An 18,042-nucleotide genomic window follows, 5' to 3' on the forward strand; every position below is an offset into this window, starting at 1 on the left:
GAGGTCACTCAGGTCGAATGTGGAAGCCACCACAGTTCATCATTTTTAGATGTCACATGTCTTGAAGCCTCGGATGCTTTTGAGGACACAGATTTATCAAGGAGTTGTAAAAAATGCTTACAAAGAGGAAGCTGCAAAAATTAAACGTCCATCATTATGGTGTTCATAACATTGGGTCAATGTCACAAGAGGGGAGGGGGGAAAAAATGATTGGAAAATTGAATGATTTGACTGTCAAATATGAATGCTTCCAAAAAAGTCTGGTGCCGGTGGATAATGGGAATGTAAATTGCCAGAAATCCCCCCCTCCCCCAAAAATGCAACTATTAACCCAGCCTCACAGACCAACTCCTCTTCCAGGCCATCACTGCTAGAAGAAGAATGTTGTCGAGCTCAATTTTCCTGGTAAATAGTGTTTTAAAAATAGAAGCTTCAACTCAAATGTTTAGCAATTATTTTAAAACCGGGTGCTCTAACAGTAAAAGATTACGCCATCTGCAGTGATTCCCCTTTAAAATGCCCATTTGGTTAATTAAAGTTTATGAATAATCAAACAGCCGAAAAGCAACAAAAGGTCACATTCTCAGAGGGAACAGTAGCCCTGCTTCTCACTACCACACTGGGTATATCTGCTACCAAATGCTGTGCAGTGTTCATGGGCCAAAAAAACGAGACAACATAACAAGGTTTTGGAGGGACTGTCAATTAAGAAACAGGCTTGTTCATCTAATTAACAAGCCACTAAACGAGCACTGCAGTGTATAATAAATGGCATTTTGATTATATCATTCTAATGAGCACGAGTCACATATCAAGTGTCTGCACAAGTGTGGTGTCACCCAGCAGTTTCATTAACCTGGTTTCCATTACATGGCCCAACAGGGACAGCAAGAGCTTACTCACAACATAATGCATGACTAGTGCTCGCAGTTGCCAACAGGAGTCAACTTGTCAGCTAAGGCCCCCTTGTGGGAGAAGAGGCAACACAACGTGCAGCTGGAGAGTCAAATAAAAACTTCAACCATGGCATTTGTTGGGAGTTTTTTTTTTCTCGCAGACAGTGATTTTAATTTCAGAAAATCACAAGTTCATACACCTGCCATTTTCACTAGAAGTTAAATGCAAGGGTTTCAGAACAGAACAGGCTTCAACGTCTGTTACATGTCAAAGAGCTGCAGAACAGAAACATATTGGTATCGTGTCAAATACAGATATATATATATATATTTATAAAAAAAAAATCTTTCTTACCTTGTGACACTACTTTTAGACTACAGCCACAGTTTAATATTCAGCAATCTGCATGATATCTCAATGAAACCTGCTAAATTTGACTAAACAACTCAAAAATGTGGCTTCTCCTCGACTAGGTATTAGTTACAGAACATGCCTTCATACACACATCTTGCTGTTTTACTTCAGTGATCAGTCATTTTGAACCAAAAAAAAAAAATATTGGGACTCTGGTGCAGCCTCTGCGTGGCGTCATGCTTCCCATCTTCAAGCCCACTCAAGCTGGAACACGTCGAACATAAAAGTCATTGTCAAAGTAACTTTATTAAAAGGCAGATAACTGTGGTCTTGTAGTCTTAACTATCTATTTCAGTGCTTAACTGCAGGGACATTTTCACTTTTTTTTTTCGAATGAGCTATGTAATAAGAAAGTCCAATCTTGCTCTTGCAGACGATATTGTTGATGTGCGAAGTGAGCCTCTTGATGATTTTACACAATATTTCTAAGAGAGTAAGGTTTAAGACAGAGGGTCGAAACAATCCATTACGATTAAGTGCTGAAGGTTTGTCCTTCTGGTGGTTGCGGAAGCTTCATATTTTCTTTGGCCATCATTAGACGCCTTAACTCTTGAAGAACAATTTTAATGCTATAAGAATTCTGCCATTTTGATAATATTGGTATGCTACGTGAATCCACCTGTGAGACACAAAGAAAAGAGAAAAGAAACAACCAATCAGTCATTGTGACAGGAGCGCTGGCAGTGAGTTATTGCAACCATCACATGTAAGCGTCACGAAAACTGTAGCGCAAAACAATTTCCGAGTTCGACAATATGATACGACGCAGAGCAACACTCATATATAACCATGTCAGACTTGTGATGACACTCACCGTCCCGTTGGAATTATTTATCCCATTCATGTTAATTTTTGTTACAAATCTAACAGTCGGGGCTGCCTCTGGGTATCTGGATCCACATTCCACTTTCAGACTGTATATCCTGTTCTCATAATTGGTCTGAAAACAACAAAGAAGAAAGCAGAAAAAAACATTAACATCTGATTTTCTGGGTCTGCTGGAAAGAGAATCCACATGCTGCGTTTGCTCGGCTCACTCTTGCTGGTCCAATGATCATGCCTGTCCACCGCGTGAGGGTCATGTCTTCGTCATCCTCGAGGCCCCAGCTGACTGTGCCGTCACCTTCGCCTTTCTGCCCCTCTTCAAGCTCCTCCAACAAACGAAAATTGCGTGGAACTTTTACTCCTAAGACAACACAAAACAGAATTTACAGATATGTATGTTGTTTCTCTATGTCCCCATTGAGGTCCATAAACTACAAAAAAAATCCTACATCAATCAGCCACATGGTTGCACCGTATGACATGTGCCTTCACTATGATGTTCATGAACATTGTAATTTATTTTTGAGTCGATCCGCTGCACACCGTCAGCGCTGTGCTGCTGTAAATACTCACACAAGAGGACCAAATGTGTATAATCCGCAGCTGAAAAGCAAAGCTCTCAGCAAATGCACCATTTCCTCCTCTTTGAATAACTTTTTGCTAAAATCTACAGCCCCCGGCTGTTTTATGAAAGCAACGAGATGCTTATAAAAAAGAGAAAGTATATATTTGTAAACTGTTTTTAAAGATTTACATCTTCAGTAGGAAATCAATAAACTTGAGGCCGAGAGCCCGCCAGGGTTGAGAAGTCTGAAAGTATTGTAAGATGAATGAACACATTATTGGTTTTGGTCTTTTGATGGGATTTGGGGGTAAATAAAAAAATAAATATCTACATAAAGAGAATTTCATAATCAACAAGTTTAAAGCCAACTGGTCTGGATTCACTTCAAATGTGAGGATTTGATGCTTTATCTTCTCGTAAATTGTAGCAAACTGAATAGCTTCGGGTTTTGGACAAAACAAGCAATTTGAAAACTGTGATGGGGAGTTAGCGCTATTTTTCCATGTTTTATAGACCCAAAGGTTCATTGATTTATCAACAAATCAACTGGCAGATGAATCAGTATAGGCAATGGGTTGAAACCATTAGTTGACCATCAGATTATCAACCAAAGAAGGCAATTTCTGAAGGAAGTGAGTGCTTCATGTTGAAAAGATGACCTTAGACTGCAGTGCTGGCTTTGTCTGATTCAATTAAGAAAAAATGACAAATATTCTCTGGTTCCTTAATTCTGAGATGTGAGGATTTACTGTTATTGCGAATGGATCGAATGAAAATGACAACTGTGTTAGTAATAGATAATCAAGCAAAAATGTCAGCAGCGTGTTCCAGCTTCTTAAATGTAAGGATTTGTCATTTATGATGTTATATTAAAAGTCTTTGGGTTTTGAACTGTTGGGTGGATAAAAGAAGCATTTCGACAGACGGGAGAGCACATTGTCAATTTTTGACATCTTACAGACTAACTGATTAATTGGTTGATTGGGAAAATCATCTGCAGGTTAACTGATAAAAGAACAAATGTTAGTTGCAGACCAATTTGCAATTCGAATTTTGTGTTTGACAACTATTTTTGGACAAAATTGTGAAAGATTGACATATCATGATTTTCTTTCTTTCTTTTTTTTTTACATTTCACTCACATGTTAAATACTCATTGATTACTCAACAAAGAGAAAAAAACTGCCATAATTTGTTAATAACTTGTAACATTTATGGTGTGGCTCTAAAAAAAGAACTAAGACATGATCATCAAAGTGTTTTGTCGCTGTTGCTGCTCCAACTGTGCATCCTTTCATCAAAACTGCAGACACACGTTCATCTTTCTAATCATAGAAACATAATGCATGCAAATGAGTTACTGTTGAGTAAGTGCTAGGCGAGACTCACTGAGACGAGAAATTACTCAAACGACTGACGGCTACATGCACATGGCACAGCACATTCTGATGCACCTACTGCACATCTACTGTGACACCTTGTTCACATTTGACAGACATCTGTGAGGACATTCAGGAAGCTTCCTATAAGCTGCACCCTTGACAATTGTTTGTTAACAGTCATGAGGTTTGGAGCACATGGGCCTATACTGCTGACTGTTAACAAATGATTAACAGGGCAACATCCACTCATCTTATGACTGGTGTTGTAACAGCTGACTTGATATCATTCAGAAGTCGTCGATCAAAGTATTCAGCTACTAGGAAAATGTTCTCAGTTCAGACGCTGGCATTACACACAGCCTGACAGGCGCTCGCAGAGGTGTAAATGATGAACCACTTACAGCTCATGACTGGAGGAGTGGTGGAGGTTGAGGGGATAGCGCTTTAGTTAAACTACTGCTATTCATAATTATGATCCTAAAGACAGATTCACAGAAAGGGAAGTGAAAAGAACATAAAAAAAAGGCTGGGTGACTGAGACAAGAGACACAGAGAAAATATTCAAATTGTCCCCTGCCAATGGATCGTTCGTTTCACCCCCCTCTAATCTCAAACAACATTCATCACAGTCAGTCTTCACAGATCACTTTTTAAAATCAATATTTCACATCTGCTGTGCCGTCGCTGCAAAGAAGGATCGACTCTTAAGTGTCTCCTCCATTTTCTCAAAAGGCATTTGCTCACAAGACCTTCAGTCCTTTATCAACATACAAACACTTGTAAGGAATGCTTCTGGCTAATTTTAGCTCACCGCAGTGTTACTGGTATGTTAGCATGTTAGTGGCTTCGTAATGACAAACTGCAGCACAAAATCATTTAAGATACTCAAAATTAGTTAGGAATACTGGGATACGTGTGCATGTGCATGGATATGCAATAAAAGTCAAATGGAATTTGTTGCATAACAAAATACAAATTCAGACTTCACAGAAAAAAAACAATCAAGTAAAACACTAACATATCCCTTATTAATTTTGAATAGTATAGGATAATAAGGCTGCAACTAACAGTTACCAACATTATCAAATTACATTCAGATTAGTTTCTCATTTAATCAACTGATCAAGCGGCCAATAAAAAGAACAACACTCCAAAACCAAAGATACTCAGTTTACTGTGATGCAAGACAGAGTGAGCAGCAAATTCTCACTTTTAAGAAAAGCAGGAGCCATCAAATGTTTTGCAATTTTTTGTTGAAAAATGACTTAAATTATTTATATTTGGTGGTAATTCTCTGGTAAGGGTAACTCCAGGTCTACCATTATTGTTACCATATAGTTTCCATTTATAAAACATCCCTGCTTTACACATTTTCTTGGTCACGTGTCTTTAAAAAAAAAAAAATGTTAAGGAATAATATGTAACCTACTGGAGAAAGACAGAATGCCAAAAGTATTTGCAGTATTTGACAATCTGCAGACGACACGTAATCAAGTACACCTTTCTCCAGGAAGTTACATTTTGCTTTAGAGAACCATCGTGTATGTTTAAAAGTAAATACTGGCCCATATTATATGTTCTTACCAGAGTTTTTAAAAAACCTTTTAGGAGGAGTACAATGTAAGCGTAAGCCATGTAGCTGCACGTTTCAAGGAAATTAATACCTAACAGCAACAAACTGCTGATCTAGTCTTAATGTTTGTGCGAACATGCTTCAGTAGAAGCGAATATGATCCTACACGATGACAGAGACAATAACTCTGTGTGTTCGGGCTCAGTCGCAGTTTGAGCCTCTCATGTATATTCATTACTGCGGTTTCATTTTTATTTCCCTCTGTTGTTTGTGGTTGTCGAAGGCTCGTCTGTCCTCCATATTGTTAATGATAAGATAAGCTCCTGTGAGAATTTGAAGCATGTGTAAAATGAAGCTCTTGGGGAACAAAGTATTATCTTACAATCAACTGCAATGATGATCTGAACGAGGAAAAATAAAAATAAAAAACATTCCTGAGTGATTCACTTCACTCTTAAATCTAAGCACTTCACTACATTTGAATAGCTCAGGGTGTGTTATGGCCTCTGTGCCCGTCCTTTACGACTCATGATATCTATGGCACCAACTGGTAATCGAATCCTGTCTAGGTTAAAATGAATCAGCAGGTCGAGTCTACTTGGTCCTATGATAGTTTCGATTATGAAGTTACTTCCCTGTTCTCGGCTTTGCAAAAACGTCCCCGAAATGTGTGGTTTAAAAAAAATTGACTAAAACCTTGCGTTAATTGTTATGTTACCAATATTTTTCTGTTTTTTTTTTAATAATTCAGAATGTATCTTGCAAGTTCGAGAACCACGCTTCCTGCTGAGCGCTAACGCAGCCACGGGCTCCGTCTATCTGCTGGAACGAAGCGTGCCCACCACAGTTCAACGTTAACGTTTTGCCAATCTGGTGCTCTTCTGCACTCCCCCACCCTGCAGTGGTGACGAATGTGCCCCACGCAAAGACTGTGAATTATTTTCCTGCATCTATGTGTAGATTACCGGGTGGGAATCCTGTTAAAATTTGACAATAACGTTGGCAAGAGGCGCGCTAACGTGACGGCAAAACATTAAGCTTTGCCGTTACCTTTGTGCGGCGTTTCAGATGCAAAATCAAAACCCCCACATCATGTTCCCCACCTGTAAATTGTTAAAGCTTCATGGATATTAAGGCACATGTAGGAATTGTGCCTGGGCAGTTCATACAATTAAGAGTATGTTTATGGCGATCAAGCGGCTAGTAGCTAGCAAGGCACAACGAGATCGACACTTGCAACCGCGCGGTGTTAGAATATTCTAGTGCCCAAGTTGGCTAAGCTAGCTAGTTTACTGTAGCACCGCCTGCGGTTGTTTACGATCCTCAAATGAACGGCAACTCACACACCTATTTAAACTTCCGCATCATCTCATTAAAGCTATACACCTTTCTTTGTGACACAAATCCGTTACAAGCTGCATTTCAGTCAGACACCTTGTGCTATTTCAGCTAACTCACGGGGCAGGCTACTCGCCCGCTTAAGCTAGGTTAGCCAACCCTGTCGCTCCATGAGATAGATGGCCCCCATTGACGACCAGTGCCACACCGAGAGGAGGTATTAACGGGTAAAAAATGACAATTTGGAGCAATTTCGTAACAAATTTCAAGAGGGCATTCGGCCGTGTTGTCTGGCTAAGTGGGCAGCGCGACCCCGCCTTCGCCTCCGGTCTGCGTTGCTGGAAATGTTAGTTTGAAGGCACACGAACCTGAGGAGGCCGCCATCTTCTTCAGCCGAGTCCAGAAGCACACAGAGCTGTGACATCACAGCGGGTGAGACCGACAGCAACACACCACACCGGCGGGTCCGCGCACTGCAAGCCGCCCCGCCGCACCTCCAGCACGCTACCTGCTGTCAGAGGAGACTCAAAGACAGCAATTTACACCCGTGGAGCCTTAAACCCTGATGTTTTCCACTTCTGCAGCTCCACAGTCGCCAAATCTAGCTGTATTTATATTATTATATATATTTTTTTGAGTATTAATGACGTTTAAATTCCACTTCAAGGCAAGTTTATTTTGTACAGTACAATTCAGACACAAGGCAACTCAAAGGTGCTTCACGTGGGGCAGACAATTCCATTAAACGAGTTTAAAGACTGCATTTGAATTAACAAGTAGGAAGAAAACATTAAAACAAGTACAGAGCTATGAAAAAGGTTTAAAAGAGACAAGACAAGAATACAGTCACAGTCCAGTTCAAGATCTAGAAGTTGCTTCAGTGAACAGCAGTGGCAAACAGAAGTAGGAGTTTGTTCCAGATGTGTGGTTCATAATAACTGAATGCTGCTTCTCCATTTTATTTTGACTCCAGAGACTGTAAGCAGACCTGCACCTGTCTACCTCAGAGGGTCTGGGTGGTTCATGACATAGCAGCAGATCAGAAATGTGTTTTGGCCCCTAAACCATTCAGCTGACAGCAGGGTTTAAAAATCTGTTAACAACATAGTGCACCTTTAAAGTTAATTTATAGATATTGCTCAGAATAAGCAGTGTGAATAGCTCTGGAGTAGCTGTCAAACACATTGCATAACAGGAAGAGTGCTTCACTTGTGGCCAACAAGCCGAAACATTTTGGACAAGCCCAAATATGTTGGTCTGACAATGAAGTTATTCATGTGTGACGTGTGTTGCAACAGCAGGCAGTTGTACTGCGCATTTATATACACGATCGCACACACAACACTGCCTAGGAGTACAGATTCATTTGATTGCACAAATAATCCATATAGCAGTATAACCGGGTGCAGATCTAAATTGAAAGACGCTGTCATTTTGTGACAAAAAGGTAAAAAAAAAAGTGACAAAGCAGCATTAAGATGAAGTACTATGGTGGTGGAGAGATGTCCTGCCCTACAATTCTTGTTCTCCAGATGACAAGACAGCATGCTCCATCACATTTCTTTTTTTTTCCCAATGAAAGTAAGAACCAATGGAAAAATGATTTTTACTACTTTTTTTTTTAAATCAGCGCTGCCCTTATTTAATCAGCGTTTTAAGCACCAGACTGCCATGACCGGCATAACAGGAATTTCATTCAACAAAGACACGCAACCACTGGGGCAAAAAAACAACAACAACAACAACAACAACAACAACAACCTTCCAAGCATGTTCAGTGAACAACATTTTATTTCCTCCTCTATTAACAAGCAGTCAACGTTAACTACAAGGACAACTCAACACTGAGTCACTGGCTTGACTGATTACAATGTACAAAGATGTAAGAAAAGAGCCGTTTACTGTAACATAGAGCTCAAAAGAACAAGAGCATTACTTCAGAACAGGTAAACAAACAATACAAGCACTTTTAAATATTAGCTCCATTACATTTTTTTTTTCTTCTCTTTTTTTTTTTTTTAAATCACCATATGAGTCATGCGCAGTTATCCTGACTCAGAATCTAATACACCCAGAAAACACATGGTGGATCAATTATACAAAACTATTTTACAGCATGAAAAAAAACAAAACAAACAAAAAAAAAACAGGTTGACACAGGACAGGATTTAAAATTTAGGACTGTACATAATTGCAGGGTGTGGCTCAGGCCAGGAGACGGACGGTCTTGCCAGTGACCGTCAAGTAATCCTCGTCGGCCAGGGATCGGAGCGCCTCGTCGAACAGATCCTTCGTGATCGCCTGAAAGAGAGTCAGGAGGAAGTCACGACGAGAACAAGCGGCAAGTCACTTCCTTTTGCTGATTAAAACCAAGTTAAAGGCCATTTTGTTCCCTTTTTTTGTACAAAAATGTCAAGACCGTATAAATAAATAAATACTTACAGTTTCAGACTGTCCTCTGAGGTCGTCAAGCAGCTGCTGGTATTTCATGGCAGGCGTCTTTCCCTTGGCCTGGATCAGTTTCTTCAGGGCTTGGGCGACCTCCTCCTTGCGCTTGCGGGCGGTCGCGCTCATACCTGGAATCACAAATGAGCACAGTCTGATAAACCATCGGCCTGCGAGTACTGGTCATTTCACTGTCAACCATCTACAGTTTGCTTGTTTTGGTCGACCAACATGCAAAAAAAACCCCAAAGACAGACAGGTTTGTAGCACCGAAGATAGAAAAAGAAAGCAGCCATTGTTTATTGGTTTTAATATACTGAAATCTCTAATTGTTGTTATTCCCATCAGCTCCTTTTGTTACAGAGGACGTATTTTGGACCGAGTGCATCTCATATTAAACTAGTTACCATTATTTTAAATGCGTCACGTACCCGTTGTGAGAATAGAGATGTCGACAAATCCTGTCCTGGGGTCGGTCGCCGACTGCTTGAGGGCCTCTCGGTGCAGCCGCTTGGCCTCCTCCACGTCAATGGTCTCCACCTTCTCAGAGAAGCGCACCTTGGCGTGGGCCTCTGCCAGGCGGATCAGGGACTCCAGTTGTCTCGGGTAGGCGGACACCATCCCACGCCCACTCCCGATCTTCCTCATGTCCACGTAAGCCTGAGGAGCAAAAACGAGCGCGAGATGGCCAGTTACTATCACGCGACACTTTGAACAGCAGCGAGCGAGTTGTCAAAGCCGCAAAACGTTGATAATAACGCAAAGAAACTGAGTAAAATCGGAGTTAAAAAAAAACGAACCTCGATGAGAGCCTGGCTGGCTTCCTCACTCAACCTCGGGTTGATGTACGTTCGCGCGTATGCGATGTAGTCGCGCAGCACGGCCATGTCGAGGAACTCTTCCTCCATCTGCTCCTCGCTCTGGTAGTACAGCGACACCAGGTGGTGGGCCAGCCTGCGGTCGTAAGCCTCGTCCTGGGGATCCAGCATCAGGAAGATGAGGTCGAATCTGGATGGAGGGAAAAAAAAAAAAAAAAAGTAACCAAGGGGGAAACTAAGCCACAGAGACATGGACCAAAGAGGACATTAGGTTAAATGATCCCTTCCTGTGTCCATTCCTTGTGTGATGAAGTCTGTGACATGTAAGGGAAGGTGAATTAAGATTACTGGGATTGTGATTCAAGTAATCTGTTTTGTTCCTTTTGTTGCGACTGAAGCTTTAATTTAGTAAATGTGACCCTTTCCCAGGTAACGCTACCAGACACTGGCAATAAAGAATGTCCTCAAATGAAATGAAACAGACTAATGATGATGATACACGCCGTTTTTGTTTCAAAAGTAATTGGGAGCTTTTTCCTTTTAATCTTCTCTATATGTCGGTGTGAGAAGCTAAGGTGACACATTTTGATCAGATGGGACTACTCTCTCTCTGATATGCGACTAATGTTTCATTGCTGTAATGAGGGGAAAGGAAAGAAAAGCGTTTCAGAGCGCGACTTAAAGTTCTTCTTTGATTAAAGTGAGCAGAGGCTCATTAGTAAAGGATCTGGCACTCCATTCAAGGTAACGACTTTAGAGCCTATGTGAAAAATACTGGAGTAAAAAGGGGGATGCATTTGAGAGCCGACGTGACAAGTTTTGAGACTTTTCTCCTCAATTACTTATTCATGTTCTCACTGCTTCACTCGCAGAGATGCTTTGTCCTCCGAGGAGCTCACGTTGCTTTATAAAATCTCACTCTCTGCCAAAGAGCTGATTGCCAGACCCGGTATATAGCTGATAAACGCTGCCAATTTTGCAAAAACTGCCAACCTTTTCAGCAAGATTTATTTATTTATTTTATTTTAACTGTGATCCAGAGAGTGAGAATCAGGTGCTTCAGTGACTGCTGGTACTCACCTGGACAGCAGCGTGTGAGGCAGCTGAATGTTCTCGATCGTGGTCTTTTTGGGGTTCCACTGAGATTCAACAGGGTTGGCAGCGGCCAACACAGCAGTGCGGGCGTTCAGCTGGCAGATAATTCCAGCCTGTGAACGTAGAAGGGAAAAAAAAAAAAAACAGGAGTGAGAATCATCAACTAACTTTTTAACTAAATAAAAACACGTTGAAAAACATGTCAAAAAATGCACCTTGGCGATGGAGAGCGTCTGCTGCTCCATGACCTCGTGCAGCACCGAGCGCGTGCTGTCGCTCATCTTGTCGAACTCGTCGATGCAGCAGATGCCGTTGTCGCTGAGCACCAGAGCTCCGGTCTGCAGGACGAGCTGCCTGGTCTCCGGGTCCTTCATCACGTAGGCGGTGAGACCCACGGCGCTGGAGCCCTTCCCCGACGTGTACTGGCCGCGGGGCACCAGGTTGAAGACGTACTGCAGCAGCTGGGACTTGCTGGTGCCGGGGTCTCCGCACAGCAGGATGTTGACCTCGGCGCGGAAGTTGCCGCGGCCGGTCTGACTGAAGTCCTTCCGGGTGCCGCCGAACAGCTGCAGCAAAATGCCCTGGAGCCGTCGGAGAGGGAGATGAATCTGCGTTACAAAGCTGTCAAACACCAACTCCACACTTCTTCTTTCAGCCTCGGGCATTCTCACAGGTGAGTGGGTGCATCTCTAAATGTCGACTGTCGCAGAAGGCCACAGTAGTGATTAGATTTCTGTTGGCCAATAAATGCGATGACAACTCATGCATATCATCCTTGTGTTACTGGGATCTTATACAGGCAAACACTCATATATTGGCGTGCATCCACTCATCCTCACACACACACACCTTTTTAATGTCCTCGTGCTCATAGATACTGGGTGCGAGGGCAGAGGAGAGGCGTTCGTAGACGTCTGGCTTGGCTGCCAGCTCCTTCAGGGTCTGCACTCTGTCTTCGGTGAACAGCTTCTGTTCCGCGTCCTCGTCCAAGCCGTGCAGGCGCTTCTCGTCCGTCTTCCGGAAGTGGATGGCGTCGATGTGAGTCTTGTACACGGACTTCACGTTGCTCTGGATGGGGCTCACGCGCATGGGGACTGCTCGGTAGATACCTGCGGGGACATTAGAGAGGCTGTTAGGATGTTGAATTGTAAGTGGAAACATGGACTGATTAGTAAGAGCTCTAAAGAGGCGATCAGTGTTGGGAAAAAAAAAAAAAAAGCTGATTGCGAACAACTGATTCATCATTAATTAACGAAAGAACAGCAAATACTTTTTGACTCCTGCTTCTTAAATGTGAGGAATTTCTGCTTTTCTATGTTTTGATATCACAGTTAATGTCATCTCGGGATTCAATAATTGTTACAACAGATGTCTATTGCCAGAAGGTTGATATCCAACCACTTTAATCACATTTCAAGCAAAAAAAAAAAAATTGAACTGTTCTTTAGTTTCAGCCTCTCATTTGAGGATTTGTTGCTTTTTATCCATTTAAAATTCAGACTATTGAATATTTGGGGGATTTTATGAGGTCGGGTGCACAGTTTAACAGTTACTTTTATTAGCGATTAATCCTTTGATTATACTCTTTAAATCTTTTAATGGTTTAGTCTATAAAAATGCCCAAAAAGAGGCCAAAGTGACGTTTTCAGAATGTTTCTTTCGTCAAACCAACGGTTCAAAATCCAAAGACTATTATTTACTGTCATAAATAACAAAGGAAAGCAGTAAATTCGTGACGTTGAAGACGCTGGAACCAGCCAATGTCTGACATCTTTGCTTGAAAAATGGCTTGAATTATAAAAATTGTTGGAAACTAATTTTCTTTCTACTGACTGATCGATTACTCGACTCATTGTTGCAGAATCTAGTCAAAAAACACTTTGAGGATGTCTTCTTCATTTTCTTCAAAAATAAAAAATGGCAGATTAATGGATAATGTAAACAGACATTATTTGCGGCCCGAGCTGGTTTCTGTATTCTTACCCGTGATGTTGATTCGGTCTCCCGGCTGCACTTTATCCACCAGGTCGTTATGAGCATACACAATGGTTGTGTGTGGCGTCTGACCGGCTGGCATGTCCTCCGGAGACTCTTGAATTTTGATCTGTTATCAAACAAGATCGACAAATGAATAGATGTCATGACCTCATCACTAATTATCACTCGGCGCATCATGAGATAAGGTGCTGTTCACTGTAAGCAATCTGCCTGGTGAGCCACCCCACGACCCCGCCGGCTCTCACCATCTGTTTGTCAGAAAAGGCTGAGCGGTTGTGAACGAGCGCCAGGCTGTGGGTGTTGTTGCAGTGGCGACACACAGCCGGCTCGGCGATGCGGCCGCGATCCACCTCCACACGGGTGCTGTAGGCGCACACCTGGCACTGGAAGAAAGCCTCCTGCATCTCGGGGATGAGCTGCGAGGTGCGGATCACCATGCCGCTGATGGTGATCAGCTGATCGATGTCTGTGCGGGGGGGAAACACATGCGGCAGACAGAAGCTTTAGCTCGAAGCCAAAACCTCACATTTTCGCGTTATTCACAAAAAATCCCACTCCTAAATATGAGAAGGCGTGTCTCAATATGGTCGTCTTAATAAGTGTGATTTCACTTTGTTTGCATCCATCATCACTGGATTAATGAATCCACACACCTTCTGGGTTCAGGCTCCTCATGTTGCGGGTTTTCAGGGCGTTGTAGGGGCGGACTTGGATCTGGTACTCTAGGATGGAGTCCGGGAAGCGCTCAAAAAAAAGCTCATTGACCGCCATGTCGAAGGTCGGGATGACTTCCTGCAAGGGGAACGAAGTGCTCACTTTAGATTATAAATGTGCACTCACGTATACATCAGATGATCAGATGTGTCGACTCACTAGTTGCAACATGACAGAGTATGACACTTGAGACTACATTTGGAATTTAAAAGACTTGTGACTTGACTCAAATAATTAAGATGTGTTTGTTTTTTTGTGTGTGTGATTGTCAATAATTCATCGTTTAAAAGTGATGGGAGGGAATATTTTCTTTATCAAGAATAAATCGAGAAATAAATAAGCTCTTATATATTTCTACTCTTGTTTGTTTTTATTCGATTGCGTTCACTTCATTTAATATCAATAAATCATTGTCCATTTTAACATGTGGACCAAAATGAAGGTCGATACTCTCTCTTTAATAACTAAAAAAAGAACAATGCAGAAAAAGAACAATATTTATCCAAAGGCTTTGCAAAACACACACGAGATAGTGAAAATGGCTTATTATGAAATATGGGACATTACCTGTGGGTAGCAGATGAGCTGCCTGTAAAGCTCTGCATCAAAGGACTGCACTTGCAGACAGTTCACATTCAGCACTGGATCCCCAACGACACTGATCTGTGAGACAAAGAGAGAATTATTAATAGAATGTGATTTTGTGATGTGCTGTCCCTTGATATGCCCTTGTTTCCTGTATAATAGGAGGTAAAAATTATTTCATCTAGTGCAACTTCAACCAAACTACATAATCAGCCTCAACAGTACTAGTTAACACGACGGACCAGAATTCAATAAATGAGGATGAATAAGCACAGCACCTCCTCCAGCTTCTGCATGTACAGAGGCTCGTTCAGGTCCAGACCAGCGTTCTCGTCTTCGGTGGCGGTCGGGTCAATGAACCTCTGCAGGAACCTCTGAAAGCAAAGAGGTCCACAGCATGCAAACAGTTAACTCTCCTGCACAGAGAGTTGAGAATATCTCCTTAGAGATGCAAATGCAAGGTTTCATACCTGGAACTTCTCCTTGCAGGTCCCCACGTTGACGTCAGTCCCCCAGATCACCAGTCTCTGGCCTGCGTTTGGCTCACTGGCCACAGCACCATCAGCGCTGGGCTGCAGAGGCACAGAAAAAGTGTTAAACGCTTCAGTTTAAAAGGAAGTCATTCATATTGACTTTACTTTGTCTCTTACAATATACTGTCTAAGTAATTCTCTGAATATTCCGGACTCCTCCACTGACCGGCTCAGAGTGAAGATCGACTTGCGGCGCCTTCCTGACTGACCCCAGATCAGGGCGCTGTCTGGCAGGAGTGCCGCGCACGCTGCTGCGAGGCGTCCCCTCAACCCTGGAGCTGGGGGTCCCGTACATCAGTGGGGAGCTCATGTCCACTTCATTGGGCAGGACTGTTAAAAAAAAAAAAAGAAAAGAATCACACTGGAGTTAACTCAAGTGTATCGAAGCAAAAAAGAAAAAAAGATTTTAAAAAAGTATGTTTTCAGGCTAAAACAAACCAAAACCGTGTGGATGCTACCTGAGGCCCGTGGGCTGGAGAACAGAGAGGTGTCCTGAGGCGCTGCTGGACTGAGCATGTCGGTGGCCGGGGAGGTGGGCATCGGCATCAGGTCCCCGTTGGAGGAGTCCTGGCCTCTGCGTCGCTGAGAGGGAGGGGACATGGGGCCCTCACTGCTGGCTGAGGATACAAAGGACACACAGACAAGTTAATAACAGCACACACAAACAACCTGCAAATCCGTACACATCTCAGTAGCTTTTGAATTCACAAGGAATCGTTGGGCAAAACTCACGTGTGGCCGGGTTGCCATCCCTTCCACGTTTGCGGCCCGGAGTCGAGGTTGGGGAAGACATTGTTGCTGAGAAGTCTGAAGAGCAAACAGATTCAAGGGGATTCATTTTTCTTTTGTTAGCAGCCAAACTCTACAGAGTAAAGCAAAGATTTTACCATCATCACCCAATTAGATATTCAATTTCTCCTGCCCTTTGCTTTAAGTTAATATTTCTCATTGGACAAAATACGTTTGCAATCATCTTCTCCTTTGTTAGGACTGAGGAGAGGGTCTTCATCATACCTGGACCCTCAAGTCAAATTTGGTCCATAGGATTAACCTTAACTCCTGAGTTTAGGTTTTGTGCGGCTACACATATGAAAACCCTGATTGTTGCAGGTAAATTTACTGAACTTGTATAAAAAAAAAGTGTGTTTGGACTCAGCGTCGAGTCTTTAAACTGTTGCCCTGCCCTCCAAGTTTCTTTGTTTTCTGGCTCATCGCTTTGCTCTGATCAGTCTGCTCAGTGTTACATAAAAAGAAAAAAAAGAAAAAAGACCCATCTAAATAGGTTTTTTTATTTGCCCCGACTAACCTGTCTTTTCCAGCCACAATGCTTTTACTCTTACATGTTTATTTCTTTAGATGAGATCTTTAGATGTTCGGTTTAATGCTTGACTTTAATTCACCCATCAAGTTCGAAGGCCCAGATATGCAGGTAAACTGGGAAGTGTGGCCTTCAAAGTCCCCATTTTGAGTTGTTATAACACAACAAAACAAAACAGCTATTTATTACCATTTATTTGAGGCTATGAATATTTGCAGTTTGTCTACTAGTTCTAACCAACAGATCTGCTCCTATGGTCACTCTGCAGGTTCACAGGTTAGATGCCAAACACACAATGACGTCGAAATGTATTTACAGCTACAAAATAAACTCCAAAAACTATTTCTTAGCGTGAGCTTGCATCACTGGGCGAGTCATCAGAGTGAACATAGGCCTCCTGGTTCACAGCTCAGACTCGAACATGAAGTAAACTGACATCATTTGAACTTTAACACACTTCACTGCTGCTACCTTAAGTGCAAATGTGTTCTTTTGTCACATAATCATCGTGTTTCGCTCCTGTTATTGATGACTTTCAGTCACACAACAATAACTCCTCCACCATCTGACATGTGGCTGCAGAGGAAACAATAAGCTGAAACTTACTGCCTCTCTGTCTGACCCGATTTATCACGTAAAGTGAGCACGTAAATAAAAATAGTGACTCTACGCACAATCACACAGACATCCGCAACGACACAAACTCTGAATCGATCAACAGAATCAGCGCGTTGATATGAAATAAGTTGAGTGAATCAAGAGTATTCTCACCTGCTCTTGTGTGCAAGTCCGAGTGCTGCAGATCTGGCGCGAAACTGCTGGTGACGTGATTTTCGCGGGGAACTTTAGACCAATAGAAAGCCAAGCTCGATGCTTTCTTTCCGGTAGAGTCTTCCACCGCAGAGGGAAGTTCGTGTCGAGTTTCAGGGAGTATTGTTCAAATTCAACATGATATTTTGCCAATAAATCACATAAACTAGTACAAAATATAACGCGCACTACACGTTTTACTTTGTATTGTATTTGAAATACATTTTGCGTTTTGTACGTGTGTTTTTGTTTGTTCCCGAATACCCTGTTCTGATTTGGTTTGGTCCAACAGTGAACGCTTTGGTTTTTTTTCTGGTTTATCTTTATTGACACAGCCAGAATGTAACAAATTAATTAAATGAAATCAAATAAAATGAAATAATAAAATGTAATGGTAACAGAGAAATAATACAAAGAAAACATATATATAAACGTACGTAAATGTCATCATAGTGCATTTTATTTATCCACAATATAAGAATTTGTATGCGTTTCTATTGCAGTGATGGGATGTACATTTACACAAGTTCTGCACATTGGTCGAAATTTCATGGACTTTTCATGGACTGTGTTACTTACGAGTGTTCCCATTTTCTGCTACTTTATACTTTTTTACTTTACAGGTGTATATATTTAAAAGAAAGGGAGAGAAAAAAAATAAAAGGTTATGATCAACAATAAAGTGCTAAATATCTGAACCAATAATCAGTCAGGCCAGAAATTAGTTGACCC

The 18,042-nt window shown here is 42.0% G+C and overlaps 2 protein-coding genes across 3 annotated transcripts; both read right to left on the bottom strand.

Annotated features, from left to right (window-relative positions):
* Positions 1–1,029: 1,029 nt before the first annotated feature.
* Positions 1,030–7,519, bottom strand: ube2v2 (ubiquitin-conjugating enzyme E2 variant 2). 2 transcript variants are annotated; one of them, XM_037083734.1, is made up of 4 exons: positions 7,363–7,519; positions 2,349–2,497; positions 2,126–2,251; positions 1,030–1,930 (listed from the first exon to the last, which is right to left on the bottom strand). In XM_037083734.1, the coding sequence occupies exons 1-4, from the start codon at positions 7,376–7,378 to the stop codon at positions 1,784–1,786; spliced, it is 438 nt and encodes a 145-aa protein (XP_036939629.1). In that variant the 5' UTR covers positions 7,379–7,519; the 3' UTR covers positions 1,030–1,783. The 2 variants fall into 2 exon arrangements, with proteins under 2 accessions (XP_036939629.1, XP_036939630.1); XM_037083735.1 differs by lacking the exon at positions 7,363–7,519 and adding an exon at positions 6,039–6,063.
* Positions 7,520–8,756: 1,237 nt separating this feature from the next.
* Positions 8,757–17,357, bottom strand: mcm4 (minichromosome maintenance complex component 4). Its single transcript, XM_037083733.1, has 17 exons — positions 17,272–17,357; positions 15,915–15,989; positions 15,641–15,799; positions 15,349–15,512; positions 15,120–15,221; positions 14,928–15,023; positions 14,632–14,727; positions 14,004–14,142; positions 13,596–13,816; positions 13,336–13,456; positions 12,202–12,461; positions 11,568–11,933; positions 11,338–11,465; positions 10,240–10,447; positions 9,871–10,099; positions 9,437–9,570; positions 8,757–9,295 (listed from the first exon to the last, which is right to left on the bottom strand). The coding sequence occupies exons 2-17, from the start codon at positions 15,973–15,975 to the stop codon at positions 9,200–9,202; spliced, it is 2,580 nt and encodes an 859-aa protein (XP_036939628.1). The 5' UTR covers positions 15,976–15,989; positions 17,272–17,357; the 3' UTR covers positions 8,757–9,199.
* Between the last annotated feature and the right edge of the window lie 685 nt (positions 17,358–18,042).

Source organism: Acanthopagrus latus, chromosome 21 (assembly GCF_904848185.1).
Source record: "Acanthopagrus latus isolate v.2019 chromosome 21, fAcaLat1.1, whole genome shotgun sequence".
NCBI classification, from domain to species: domain Eukaryota; kingdom Metazoa; phylum Chordata; class Actinopteri; order Spariformes; family Sparidae; genus Acanthopagrus; species Acanthopagrus latus.

Excerpts from the sequence above, each read along its gene's own strand:
- ube2v2 (XM_037083734.1), bottom strand. Across the intron at positions 2,252-2,348 it reads TGATCATTGGACCAGCAAGA|ACCAATTATGAGAACAGGAT; the intron begins GTGAGCCGAGCA and ends TGTTGTTTTCAG. Across the intron at positions 1,931-2,125 it reads TAAATAATTCCAACGGGACG|GTGGATTCACGTAGCATACC; the intron begins GTGAGTGTCATC and ends TGTGTCTCACAG.
- mcm4 (XM_037083733.1), bottom strand. The coding sequence starts at position 15,975 with ATGTCTTCCCCAACCTCGACTCCGGGCCGCAAACGTGGAAGGGATGGC. Across the intron at positions 9,571-9,870 it reads CATCTCTATTCTCACAACGG|GTATGAGCGCGACCGCCCGC; the intron begins GTACGTGACGCA and ends TTGTGATTCCAG. Across the intron at positions 9,296-9,436 it reads TCAGAGGACAGTCTGAAACT|GCGATCACGAAGGATCTGTT; the intron begins GTAAGTATTTAT and ends ACTCTCTTTCAG.